Source organism: Macaca thibetana, chromosome 3 (assembly GCF_024542745.1).
Source record: "Macaca thibetana thibetana isolate TM-01 chromosome 3, ASM2454274v1, whole genome shotgun sequence".
NCBI classification, from domain to species: Eukaryota; Metazoa; Chordata; class Mammalia; order Primates; family Cercopithecidae; genus Macaca; species Macaca thibetana.
In genome coordinates this window covers 175,724,405-175,738,704 of record NC_065580.1, presented here as the reverse complement: position 1 = coordinate 175,738,704, position 14,300 = coordinate 175,724,405, and the positions used below count along the sequence as shown (strand labels likewise).

General features: G+C 30.1%; 2 protein-coding genes across 5 annotated transcripts in view; one reads left to right on the top strand and one right to left on the bottom strand.

Annotated features, from left to right (window-relative positions):
• The window catches only part of LOC126949611 (ATP synthase subunit f, mitochondrial-like), a 739,455-nt gene that overhangs the window by 578,013 nt on the left and 147,142 nt on the right, over nucleotides 1-14,300 (bottom strand). The window lies entirely within an intron of this gene.
• The window catches only part of NCAM2 (neural cell adhesion molecule 2), a 566,845-nt gene that overhangs the window by 506,971 nt on the left and 45,574 nt on the right, over nucleotides 1-14,300 (top strand). Inside the window, exon 16 of one of the 4 annotated variants that reach the window (XM_050782163.1) lies at nucleotides 2,066-7,352. The exons of the other annotated variants lie outside the window; for them this stretch is intronic. Within the exon in view, the coding sequence (XP_050638120.1) occupies nucleotides 2,066-2,172 (107 nt within the window). The 3' untranslated portion in view covers nucleotides 2,173-7,352. Of the gene's footprint in view, nucleotides 1-2,065; nucleotides 7,353-14,300 lie in introns of those variants that run through there. 4 annotated transcript variants of the gene reach the window in all.

Here is a 14,300-nt window from a genome sequence, read left to right as displayed (position 1 = left end):
AATAAACTAGCACATCTTAAGTGTTTTCATTTAAGTTAGAGAAGATATAGAGTTCAAAGGTTAGTGTGGTTTTAATTTATTTTTGTATTTCATGCATTGTAGACTGTCAAAGTAAGTTTTCTGGAATTTCGAATTTAAAAACCCATTACTTATGTGCATTAGGTATATTTAACTTTTTGTAAACAATAGGCTAAGTCTAGAGAACATTTACTTGTTGGACTAAAGCACTATTTTTTCTTTTTTTTCCCACCTACTCCCTTTACATTCATATAAAATTTTACATTGATAATAATTTTTCTTGTAAGTATGCTACTGGAGACTACATTTCATTATATTAGTTTATAATTGCTTTTTTAAAATTTTGTAATTATTAATATTTTTCATTTTTTAGTTCTTATTAAAGAAGTGCTTATTTTGAAAATGTATTTTGATTTATATGAAAACAGAGTTTCCATAATCAATCATGTTCCTTTTTGGAATATTCATGCAGCGTAACTCCATCTTATTTTATTTTACAAGAAACAAGAATATTGGGAAACTATAGCAGATTAATTGTTATAAAATGACTACCATATGGATATCATGGCTGCTAGCATGGCATTTATTGATTTGTTGTATAATTTTAATGACTAAAAATACTACTAAACTGCAGAACTGGATATAATCTAATGTTTAAAAAAAATCCTTGGATATAAATAAACTTACTTTGAAAAACATTTTCACCATTTTTTTTGGCCTGCCACATGTTTAATAACATTTTTATTTAACCAAAAAAGACCTTAGTATCTTTCAGCAATTACTTCCTCTTTTTCCTGAAGACATGTCTAATTTTAATATTGACTATCAATATAATTTGATGACAATAATTCTATTCAACATTTTTTATATCCAATGATAAAATAATTCTACTGTCTAGGAACATGTAATGCATACATTATACATACAAAATAGTTGTTTAGATTTAACAAGCTAAAAAATATATATAAATCACCACAAAAAATATTGCTAAAATATTTCAGTTACTTTGTACTTTCATGGGCTTTTAATTTGTACTTCCAATGAACCATACAGTAAAATTATTTTGATGACCTCCACTCTAGTTTCAAACAATAAATCTTTCATCACTAGATAATTCAACATGAACAGAAAACAACATTCAAGCACATGGTGAATATGAAAATATTATATTAGGGTTACATTTATGGTTGTTTTAGAACATAAGTTTCAAAATTCTAAAACAATGGTGAAATAGAAGTCCAATTATCTGGGGAAACTTTATCTTAACTCTCTGGAATCTGGAATTTTCAGTCTAACCTAAATATTGATACTACACCTGCAACAGTATTTCCGTAGTTTAGCATGTAATGAAAAAGTAGGTCTAAAAATTATTTTTATAATCTTTGGTTCCTAAAATTGTTTTAAAAGAGGTGCAGTGACATTTGTCTGGAGTTTACCTATGGCCAATAGGTTAATGCTTCTAGCTTCTATGCTTATTGCAAATTTTCATTATGTGAATATGCAATTTTCATTTATATTTGTTAGTAGTTTGTTTATTATTAAAATATAACTGCTTTTATTAAATATATTCTAAGAAATCATGGTAGAAAAAATTACCATCAACCATTGTAGGATATATTGAGCTCATATTAAAAGTAGCTCTGTGAATTCACAAGTAGCACAGAAAAATGACTGGTGACTTTTTTCTTGTTATTTACATTTTCAACTTATAAATGAAAGATATTTACATGTAAAGGATCAATGACAGAATTAATGTCTGAGTAAACAAAATAAACGTCAATATTGACCTTTGTCTGTTTTTAGTATGTGACAATATATAGAAATGTTTTATACATGATTTTAGCCATTCTTGGCTTGTATCAAAGTATTTTTGTAGGTTTGCATTAATTGTTAATGACTGTGTAAATCTTGCATTAATTATTTTCTCTTTTTTTCTTTCCTGCTGTCACGTTTTTTCTCTTTTTATTTTCTCGTTTGTAACTCTACTCTTTATTTTCTTAATTATTTCATTCTTATTCTATTTTCAAAAACAATTTTCATCATGCAGATAAATGCTGTGAAGCAAATAAAGGTGAAAATGGAAGCCAGTCATGGCAGCTGAATGCTGCTGGGTTTTCTTTCATTATAGCCATAAGTTTGTCTTGTGTGTTTTAATGTCATTGTTATATCATATGATATATCCTCTTATGCCCTGAAAATTTTTTAAAAAAGTAATAACAAGGCTAATCTAAAATTATAATAAAATATTTTCTAAGGTCAATTAATTATGCATGTATCTTCACCCATGAACGATTAAGCTTTTTCCCCTTCCCCCTATTGTCAACCTTTTAAGTGGATAATTTGTCAGAAAATCAATGAAGGAGATTCAATCGGGATTGTTACTTTCAACTACCAGTTCACTGCATAACATACTTTATTCTAAAGTTTCCATTAATTCCTAAAGTTGACCTTGTTAAATATCATGTCACTTGTACTTGAAACTTAAACCTTTGCTACATCTAATCTTTCATTATTATTTTGCAAATAATGAAATATCCATGGCCATACTTTGTGAAAATCATAATTTTATTATGTAGAATTGTGGATCACTTTTATTGCTTTTTTACTGTTGCTTTTAAGTGTAAGTTTCCAACTTTATGAACATTTCTAATATTTCAATGTGTTTACCATTTATATAAAACATAGGCATTATATTTTATTAGATGTGTATCCCAATTGTATTGTTTATTTTCCCTTTGTTGAACTAAAATGTCTTCAGGAATAAATGTGAAAGTTTCCTATTTTAAATTTGAATACCAATTAATGTTTTTACATTAAGTGAAAATATCTCTGCAATTTTCCCAGAATGAAGATTAAATTAAATTTGAATATGTCTAAAAAGTTACACCCAATTCACTGGATTTAGATTATGTTTTGAGCTGACCTCAAGTCCTATTGTTTCTAACATAAGTAGTTATTTATTACATTTTTCTGGACATCAGAGAGTCAGAATTTTTGCAAGCATTAAAGAGAGAGAAGAAAATATTGTAGACACTCCTTTCAAGAAGTTGAAATCAAGATGGGAAGAAATTGAGGTTGGAACTAGATTTCAGATTTCAAAGGAATTTCGATTTGAGGGAGTAGCATGAAGAATGATTTTTGGTTTTTGCAAATTTTCATTATGTGAATAAGCAATTTTCACTTAAGTAATCTTTACTTAAGTAATTTCAAAACAAGTGAAGAGTGTTTGTGTTTTTCACTTGCACCCACATCTCAACAAGTGACTTTTACTACTTATTGTGGACAATAGGAAACAACCAGATTTACATATATGCATAAAAGTGACTATAACATACTCGGTAAATCAAATGATTGGATTCTGGACTTTGTGATTCATTCATCAAGAGCAATTATTTTGTTGAGCAGAAATATTTTTCCTGTCTCTTTTTAAAGAGATAGCTACAGAATCTTTTCATATGAGGGCTAGGCCTCCTTTTCATAGTAGATTGTCTTTTAACTTATCTTTTCCAAACTCTTAGCTGTCAACTGCTATCCTTTCTTGTAATCTAGTGATAGACCTGTAGACTGCAGAAGCAACGCATCAACCGATAAAACACACTTCTGGCCAGCCGGGCGCGGTGGCTCACGCCTGTAATCCCAGCACTTTGGGAGGCTCAGGCGGGCAGATCACGAGGTCAGAAGATCGAGACCATCCTCGCTAACATGGTGAAACCCCGCCTCTACTAAAAATACAAAAAATTAGCTAGGCGTGGTGGCGGTGCCTGTAGTCCCAGCTGCACGGGAGGCTGAGGCAGGAGAATGGCGGGAACCCGGGAGGCGGAGCTTGCAGTGAGCGGAGATGGCACCACTGCACTCCAGCCTGGGCAAAAGAGCAAGACTCTGTCTCAAAAAAAACAAATAAAACACTTCTGCTTCCCTCCTTTCTCCCTTGCTAAGATAAAACAATATCTCAATTCACACATTATGGAAACATAATCCATTTTAGGGAAAGTTTTGTTTTTAAATCACCATAGCCAATATTCCATTTATTAAATAACTAATTATCATTGCATATTAAATTTCTTGATATTTGAGACTGAAAAATTTGTTGATTACTAATTTGTAGAAAGCATTGAGAAAAAGATTTCTAGTAACACCTCCAGAAATTGTTTTTCACATTCATTCTAACCTTACTTGATCTTTCCAATAAATTAGAGACCTTTCTGTGAGAATTCATGTAGAAATTATCTTGACTTAGGAATGACAAAATATTTTTTTGGAGATCATGGAATACTTATTTAGTAAGTTAGTGCGAAGTTTATTTATCTTGAAGTTTTACATATCATAACTCAAGGTCACTAAGTGATATAAAGAACATTCAAAGTGAGGTATACACAGAAATAAGATATATCAATTTGGCATTTTGAGAAGATCCTAATATTAAAATTATGTTAGCAGAGTTATATACATTTAAACAGTTGTTCATTAGATTTTAAACATCTAAGTGTGGATCCAGTTTTTAGTCATTAACTTTTTAAGCAGTCTGTCATTTAGCCAAATGTTTATTTTTAGATGAACACCTCTTTCACTACTCTGAGATATGCATAAATTCTATTAAAAAAATTATATGAGATGCTAAAATAATAGGCTTTCTGCTTTGCCTTATTTCTGTAAGAAATTTAAAAGTACAAAACTAAACCGTAAAGCTATTGCATTCCAATCAATAAAACCTTAGACATTTTACATCCTAGTATTTTTAAAAAGTCTTAATAATATGTGTTGCTGAGTTATCTTTTTTATTATCTGAACCTTACTGTTGCTGTAGGCAACCATAAAAATCAGACAGTTTACTTTTTTATTTTAAAAATGAGTTTGTTACTTTTTTGGCTTTACTAGTATTGCATCTGTCTACACATATAAGTAAATGTGATTACTGGTAAGCAAGACATAAAAATTTAAACTTATTTTAAGTATCTTCTAGCCTCATCCAATACTTTTTTTTCATACAATGGAGTTTTACATAAAATTCTGTCTCTGAAGATGTATACATTTGAACTTCTGTGTTAAGGTGAGTGTAAGATTAGTCATTATATATAATCAGAAATACATGTATATGTCCAGTGGTGTGTGTATTGTATTGTTTACTGTAAAAATATTTCAAAAGATTGTTTTGACCATATTGTACCAGTTATGAAGCTAGATTGATTTACCTATGCATGATTGCCATTATCTGCATGTAGAATATCAGGATTTTAAAAATATAGATCTGGATATCTCCTTCTTTCTCCTTCCAATCTCTTCTAGTCTATCTTCTTTCCTCCATTTTACAATCAATGTTACTGGCCTCCCTACCCCAATCAAAACTATAATTACTCATCAGTTCACAATAAGACCCACAAGTACCATGTTTCAGATATGCTAACAGTATGCCTAGGAGGTAGCAGTAAATTATTTCCTATAAAATGTATTATTACACAGAAAAACCTTAGATAAGTTGCCATTTTTGTTCATTTCCTTCCTAATACTATAGGTCATTAGGACAGACTAAGTTTAATTTTATAAACTCTATACTCATATTATTTCCAGAAGCATTTTGCAAATGCACATATATGCCTTCATTACTGGTATACATGAACAAGATTGAAGTTAAAATACGTAAACATTTTAAATATGCATATATATAGAAGGAACTAGATTGATGTTTAATATATATGCAATTTTCACTTATATATAGCAAATACATATAAAGACAAATAATTTTATTGCAAATAAATTTGACTTTTTAAATATTCAAGTTCTTTTTAACTTAATAAAGTTACAAGTATGCATCATAGTGCACATTAAACACAATAATGTGCAATTTGGGTCAATTGAGAAACCATTATAATTTAATTCTAACATTTTCTCTATAAGAATACTCATTCAATATGTTTGATTTAAATTAAAGCTAAAACACAAAAAATTCCAAAGTATTTTCAACCATGTACAATTAAATTTATGATTAGTCATTTATATTAAATGAAATATACAAGAAAGAATTAAACCATGAACTTCTGAATCTGGAGGTATTCTTAGATACATAAAAATAATTTTAAATATTAATATGGTATATTTACACCGATAATGGATAAATAAAACCTTAAAATTACAAATCATTTTAATAATTTAAGATGGATATGGATATCAATACAATAATACGATATATTTGGGTCTAACTTTCAAGAATAATAGCCAGTATTATGCATGATAACCTTTAAGTTTGTAGCAATTAAGAAATATCCCCAGTCATGTAAAATTTTCTTTAAAGGTTTACATTTGATATTAATATAATATAAGCAACATTAAGAGCTTGAAATGATCAATTCTGGTATTATTTACACTAAATATTATCACGTATATTTTTGTTTGGCCCTTTCGTATTATGATTTCACTCACTGAATAAAGATAAAGTATAATATTGATCATACCTAAATGTGTAAACTTTATGTGTTTATCATGATTAATCTATGTAAGAGATAATGTAACATCCTTTAAATGATCTTTTAATAAGTCCAATTTAATTACGTTTTCTTTTTTTATTTTAATTTTTATTTATTTATTTATGTATTTATTTTCTTGAGACAGGACTCTTGCTCTGTCTCCCAAACTGGAGTGCAGTGGCCTGATCTCAGCTCACTGGCACCTCCACCTCCTGTGTACAAGCAATACTCATGCCTCGGCCTGCCTAGTAGCTGGGTGGGATTACAGGCTTTACAGGCACACAGCCACTACGCCCGGCTAATTTTTGTATTTTTAGTCGAGATCGAGTTTCACCATGTTGCCCAGGCTGGTCTCGATCTCCTGAACTCAACTGATCCTCCTGCTTCAGCGTCCCAACGTGCTGGGATTACAGGCCTGAGCCACTGTGGCCAGCCTCAAGTTTTCACTTTTTTTAAATTTATTTTCTTTTATCCTTTCTTACTTTCTTATAATTCTTTCTTTTTAATTTTCTCCCTCTTTCTCTATTTCTGTCTCTTCCTCCTTTCTCTTTCTTTCCATTTCTCTCTTTTGTTCTCTCTCTCTCCCTCTCTCTCTCTGTCTGTTTTATACTTCCTTTCTAAATTTTTGGCCATGAATAAATGGAATATATTTCTTCTATTATGTTTCTGTTCAATGTTTGTAAATTTTAAAATCCTAACGTTGTGGTATAGAAATATGTCATAAAAGCTTCAGCAAATCTAATATATTGAAGAGATAGCTGAAATCTGCATATTTCAAATGACTGAATATACAAATATTCTACAAATTGTCTTTAAAATTATTATAATTTAAGTTGAAATTGGTGACAAGGCATTTCCAAATCTCATAAATAGTATTGTTTAATCATTAATATTTGATAGTTAAACATAATATTCAGAATATATTTCCACATTAAATTTTGGTACTTAACTAAAGAAAAAAATTAATGCTTATTAACTCATTCTCTGACCAATTACCATATAAATCGGAGTATTATTCTAAAGTTAATATGCTTTGTCTTTTAAATATAAAGTTGTAGTATTCCTTCTATGTGTTATATTTACATAATCCCAATTTTTATCTAAGGAAAACATTCCCTAAGTTTAAATCTATTTTTATTATTTTTCAAAATTAGACAAAGATGAGAGTTTAATATCCATGCTTTGTTTTCCAAAAGCCTTTAGTTTTGTTGTCTAAAATTAAGGACTCAACAAAGGTCTCCTGTAATAATTCAAATATTCCCTGGTTATTAACTAATTTCCAAGGCTAAATTGTCAGTAAATGTTGCACATAGCCTGGAATAGTCTATAACATCTGTATTAGCTAATATGCTGTAAAACAAAACAAAAAAAAAATCCAAGAAATACAAAAAATAAATATATTTAAGAATTCTATTAGTATATCTGAGATGGTCTTAACTGCATTTCATCTCCTTTGTTGGTAGACTATTATTTTATCTACTTTTAAAGGATACTTTCATCCAAGTAGAATAAAACTTCATTTTAAGTGTGAACTGATCTAATATTGGTTGTATTAAATTTAGATGTATTGAAAGTTCTGAAACTATGTATGCTTAAGTTAAATTCAGTTATTCTTTTTCATTTCATTTTAGTAAAAATATGTTACACACTAAAAACAATGCATAATAATGAGACATAAAACTTCCTTTTTAGAAAATATATTTTTATTTTTATTCTGTATATGTACTGAATAGGGGCCATGACATAAATCTAGCTAGTCTTATTTTTTCCTAAAAAGTAAGCAATTAAACCTACCTTTGTAAATAGTGTACACAATTCATGTACCTCCTTCAAGAATATTTTTCTCTCACATTTTCATTGATGTTATGTGTAACGCTTCTGTTTTAAAGTATTTCTGATCATTTTAATTGCATTCGTTTTCATCGTAGCTTATTTTCTTGAAAAAAAGTATGTTATAAGTGTATTGTCCTCAGTATCATCTTATTTAAAACCCTCAACATAATATCCAGCACTTTGTGTAATCCTATGCATGTGTTTCATAGTATATTAAATGTCATTTTATTTTCTGTACCTCTGTGTCTCCATTGTTGTAATAAAGAAAACTGAGGAAAAGCTTTGTTATACGTGTTTTCTTTATTACTGGTATAACCTTTTTTGTCCTTGTGGAGTGTTGTCATATCTAACTTGATCAAATTTAACATAAACATTTATTTACTTAGGAACAGGTAATAAACATACTCATTAAGTTATTCAATTTTTGGATAACCCATACATCATCAGCAGATTCATCACAATTGTATATTATAAAAATAATTTGGTGACAATATCAAACATTGTTACTTCCATTGTAAACTTGTTCTAGTGTCTTCATAAAAACATTGATCTCTGGTGGGAGGCCAAAATAATCATATATTTCAATAAAGCACATGAACATAATTAATAATTTTAGTAATGTAAAGATTATTAACTAGTCTCCACTGCTACCAAAAGTCCATAAAGGAAATATAAACACGTAAAGTGATTTTTCTCCGATTCCTTTGGTTCATCCACTACAGTCCTTTCTTTTGTTTTGGACACCAAATGAATAAAGTTGCAGAAAATGATTAACATTCTGTGCTTATCCACTGCAAAGGTATGAAACAAAAATAGTAAGAGTTGAAATTTTGGAATAATACTCTAAGTAATATAAAATTATTTAATTAGCTTTTATAGTGTAAAAATAACTTTTGGCATAGATATAAACAGAAAAGTCATATTTTTCTCTTAGAGCAAAATGTTTCATTGCCTGATAAATATGAAATAATGTCAAAATTCAAAAGAGAAAATTATCATTTCAGGATTTGGATTATTTTGGAGCATATTTAATTTCTCTTATTCCATGACAGTCCAGTCCAAAGTGTATATTTTAATATAAACATTATTATACACCTTTTGAGACATGCTTGTGTATATTTCAAAATGGAAATTTTAATACAACATTTATAAGTTTTATATATTGTAATATTTATACTTCTTTTAAATGATATAATAGTTATAGTAGTTTGAAACATACACCAGAACAGTTGTTTATTTTTATTATTTTCATTTTTATTTTTCCTGAAGCCCCTTGACAATAGGATGATATCAAATGGAGGGTATCTGGGAATTCTTAGGAATTTTTATGGTTACTGTTAGAGTAAATATATATTACTTTATTAATTTTTTATTGTCCTACTATTCTGGGCCATTGTGAAGAAACTAAAGAGATTTGAGAAAATCTGAAGCTATTGTAACTGAACTCTATTATTTTATTATATCAACAAACTGAGGATCAGAAAAAGCAAATAGTCATCGATATAGTCAAGCAACTTCGATTCTCAGTTTTCCTCCTATCTTTGTTGTATTACAGTAAATCAAAGTTGGTACCAGTAAATTTCCGGCCTATAAGTTATACGGTCCTATGTCTTAGACCTAGTTCCTTTCCTATTTTCTTGATTGGCCTGTGGAGAGCAACAACAACAAAAAATCCCTGTGTGTTAGAGGAAAGGCTATGTGTACAGCAACCACAGTTTCTTCCATTAATCACAGTATTTCTATTAGTCAGTTTTTATCTTTCTCACTAAAACTTTTATGTATAGCTGCTTCCCCATGACCAAGGTAAAAAGCACACATTAAGTTTATGGTTTTCAGTGAATATCAAATTAAATTTTAATCACTTTCTTGTTTTTTACACATATTTTGATAGCACCTTACTAAATTATTTATTTACATTGTTAGTAGAGATAGGTGATTTTTAATTAATATAAGATGATATTTTTATTTACTGTCCACTAAAAGTAAGATATTTTCATCTCAATATGCATCCTTTTTATTTTAAGAATTCAAAATAAATAATTTCAACACATAATTTGCATAGCAGCTATGTGTGTTTGTTTCTCTACTGATTTCTTATTTAATATTACAAAGAGAAACAAAATGTTAAAAACAAGTATTCAAGATAGAGGACTTTATGTTTTCTGTTTAAATGTGGTTCAATAAAAAGTAAATTATCTTCAAATTGGCATTTCTGTTTTAAATAATCCATGAACAACACACCTAAATTTTGCTATCATTTCTAGAGTATAATTTCACAATAGCTGAATGGGATATACCTGTCACACGTAATGTGAAATACAAACTACTCATGGCTCTTGAAAAACATCCTATTTCTTAGTACATGTTGGTAGAAAACATTAAAATTTGTATGGAATTTTTATATAGTAGCCTGTGACTCATGGTTCTGTCAAATGACTCAGTCGTGAAAGAAAGTTTAAGTGAACAGGGAAAAATATTTATCTAAAATAGGACGTGGTATAGTTCACTGCTGAGTTCTATTACATAAAAACAGGAAGCTAAAAACATTTAAAGCACCTATATGAGTTACTTCTCACTTAATATGTGGAGTTTTTTTAGTTGTTAAAGGACAGAAAAGTAAAAGTTTCTATAGGAGATCCTCAATCAATCTAGGCATAGTAGCCATTTCCATGTAGGTAATAGGGATATCACCATTGCATGTTTTCCCTTTTCAATACACTTTAGTTTTTCAAACACTTTTAGATTTACACCAAGATTGAATGGAAACTAGGGAGGGCTCCCATGTACCATCTACCCCAGTCAGGCACAACCTTCCTGATTATCAGTATCTCACACCCAAGTGGTACCTTTGTTACCGTGATGAACCTACAGTGGCACATTGTAATCACCCAAAGTTTACAGTTTACATTAGGGTGCATACTTGGTGGTGTACATTTTATGGATTTGGATAAATTAATAATGACCTGTATCACCATTTTGGTACCATACAGAATAAATTCACTGTCCTAAAAATCCTCTGTGTTCCAGCTATTCCTCCTTCCTTTCTCCACTAGTTCCTAGCAGTCACTGATCTTTTTACTATTTCCTAGGTTTGCCTTTTCCAGAATGTCACTTGGTCGCAATTTTCTATTATGTAATCTTTGCAAATTGACTTCTTTCAATTAGTTGTGTGCATTTAAGGTTTCTACATGTCTTTTCATAGTTTGATAGCTGATAGCATAAAATGTCTTAATTTAGATGTATTATATAATAGTAGACATTTATAGGGAACCCTACATGTTTAAAATATGTAGTTTTAATAATGTAGAATTGATGTTTTTTGTATAGCTCTAAGCAGAAATTGAAATATCTAAGATAGAATACAGTGAGTATCTCAAACTGAAAACTGTAAACATCTTAATATATTACCATAGATTCCACGAAAAATAATAATACATATCTTCTATGTATTTGCTCACATTATTCATTTATTCTGTTTCATGTTTAGAAAACTTAGAAGTTTTATAAATAGGAATTTTATATTGGAGAAAATTAAACAGTTTGGACTTTCAAAAACAAATTATAAAATATGAACTGGAGTATAATCATATAGAGATATGTTTCAATTTTGTAGTATAGTCTAAGAAAGTAATTTTCTGTTTGTACGATGAAAATACATTTTTCATTTTCTATATATGGAGCAGCCTTTCAATGTTGACAGAAAAATAAAATTGGTCAGGTAGGGGATTAAACAAAGAACTAAATATAAAATTATTCAGTTCTTTTATACTAGCTAATACATGTTTGGGTCATATTCATGCAAATCTTTGAAGCTGCCTTTTCTACTAATCAATAAAAACACTCGTCATTTTATAGCAAACAAACTGCATCCATCAAAGTCAACCAGACATATAACAAATTTAAACAGTATATGGAAAAGTTTAGAGTTAGTGAGATATAGTAAACATCAAAGGGAGCAATTCAAATGGATAGCTAAAGAACACAAAAGATATTTTATATGCTCTTTTATGCCATGTTTGGTGAGCTTTGTGCCAAAATGATCTCAGTTCCAACATACATAATAATTTGAAATGTCAGTGTAGTTAAGATAATAGATATTTTGTCATGCAAGGACTTTAGATATTTTATAATTCGTCATGGTTTACAGTTGTACCAGATTTATTAAAAGGATATTTTAAAATATTTATTTCTAAAATTTTTAGTACTTTGTAATATTTATCACAAAAGAGCTGTTATGTACGAATTTGTTTTTAGCCAATATTTTTTTCAAAATAAGCACAGCTCATTTTCATTCTTTTTCTTATGCTAAAATCTGTTAAAGGATAACAAGAATTTGACAAGTTCTCATCAACATTTCTATACAAGCATAATAACTTTATATTTTAGTGGCTCACTTATTACATAAGATTGTTCTAAAAAGATAGCTAAAACTGTAAGAGGGATTCTGTAGATATTTTAAAAAGCAGGGTGACCATGGTGGACTACTTAAAACACCATTCCAAATATATATAGAATAGTTATACATAAATATAAACATATATATTATATAATTTAATAGTATTTTTATGTTATTTAGTTTCTTTTTTTTTTTTTTTTTTTTTTTTTGAGACAGAGTCTCGCTCTGTCGCCCAGGCTGGAGTGCGGTGGCGCGATCTCGGCTCACTGCAAGCTCCGCCTCCCGGGTTCCCGCCATTCTCCTGCCTCAGCCTCCCGAGTAGCTGGGACTACAGGCGCCGCCACCACGCCCGGCTAGTTTTTTGTATTTTTTAGTAGAGACGGGGTTTCACCGTGTTAGCCAGGATGGTCTCGATCTCCGGACCTCGTGATCCGCCCGCCTCGGCCTCCTAAAGTGCTGGGATTACAGGCGTGAGCCACCGCGCCCGGCCTTTTAGTCTCTATTTTTAAAATATACTGATAGACCTTAATTATGTAATGATAATTCAATAACTAATCACATATAAGAGACTGAGTCTATTTAATTCCTCACCTCTTCAATCCAAACATTATCCAAGGAGTTCTTATTCTTATATGGTGTGTGGAAATGGGCGTGGAATAGGAGAGAAGGAAGACTGGACAGACATTTAATGGTCATTACCATAGCCCAGGCCTCCTCTGGCTCTCTCCAAACGATTGCGGCAGATTCTGCTTCCCTCCAATAACTCCCTACCATCTGTTGGAAAATGATCACAATTTCTAGTTCGTTTTTGGAGCTGTTTGTCAATTTTGATTTGACTGATCTATTTATTTGTTACTGAATTCACTTGCAAGCTCCATCCTCTTTAACAGCATCCTTCACCACTAAAATCCCAACGCCCACCAATCACCTCTAATATCCATATATGTTTTCTAATCTCAGAGTCACACACCGTTTCATACATCTTTTTTTATTCAAGCCATGTTCAGATTAAAATGGACTCCTTACATCAAACGGGAAGCTGATTCTTATTTTTGAAAACCATCTCAAACATTATTTTCTTTATTATGTTCCCTTGACCACTGACTACTAATTTGTATGCTTCTCCCTCCTATCTGCTAACCTCACATTATTTTTTTTTTGCCAAGAGGTAAACAATAAATTACACTGCATATTAATTTCTAAATGATATATCTTACTCTTCCCAATACATTATCGAGTGTACATGTGTGTATATATATGTGAAATATATATATATATAATATATATATGAAAACATGCTCTTCAACAAAGTACAGCACAACGATGAACATATGAGTGCACGTGTCTTTTGGTGGAATGATTTGTATCTTTCAGGTAGATACCTGGTAATTGGATTACTGGGTCAAATGGTAGTTCTGTTTTAAGTTATTTGAGAAATCTCCAGACTGCTTTCCACAGTGGCTGGACTAAGTTGCATTCCCATCAACAGTGTAAAAGCATTTTCTTTTCTCTACAGCCTCACCAGCATCTGTTGTTTTTTGACTTTTAAAAATTATTATTCTCATTGGTGTGAGATATTATCTCAGTGTGGTTTT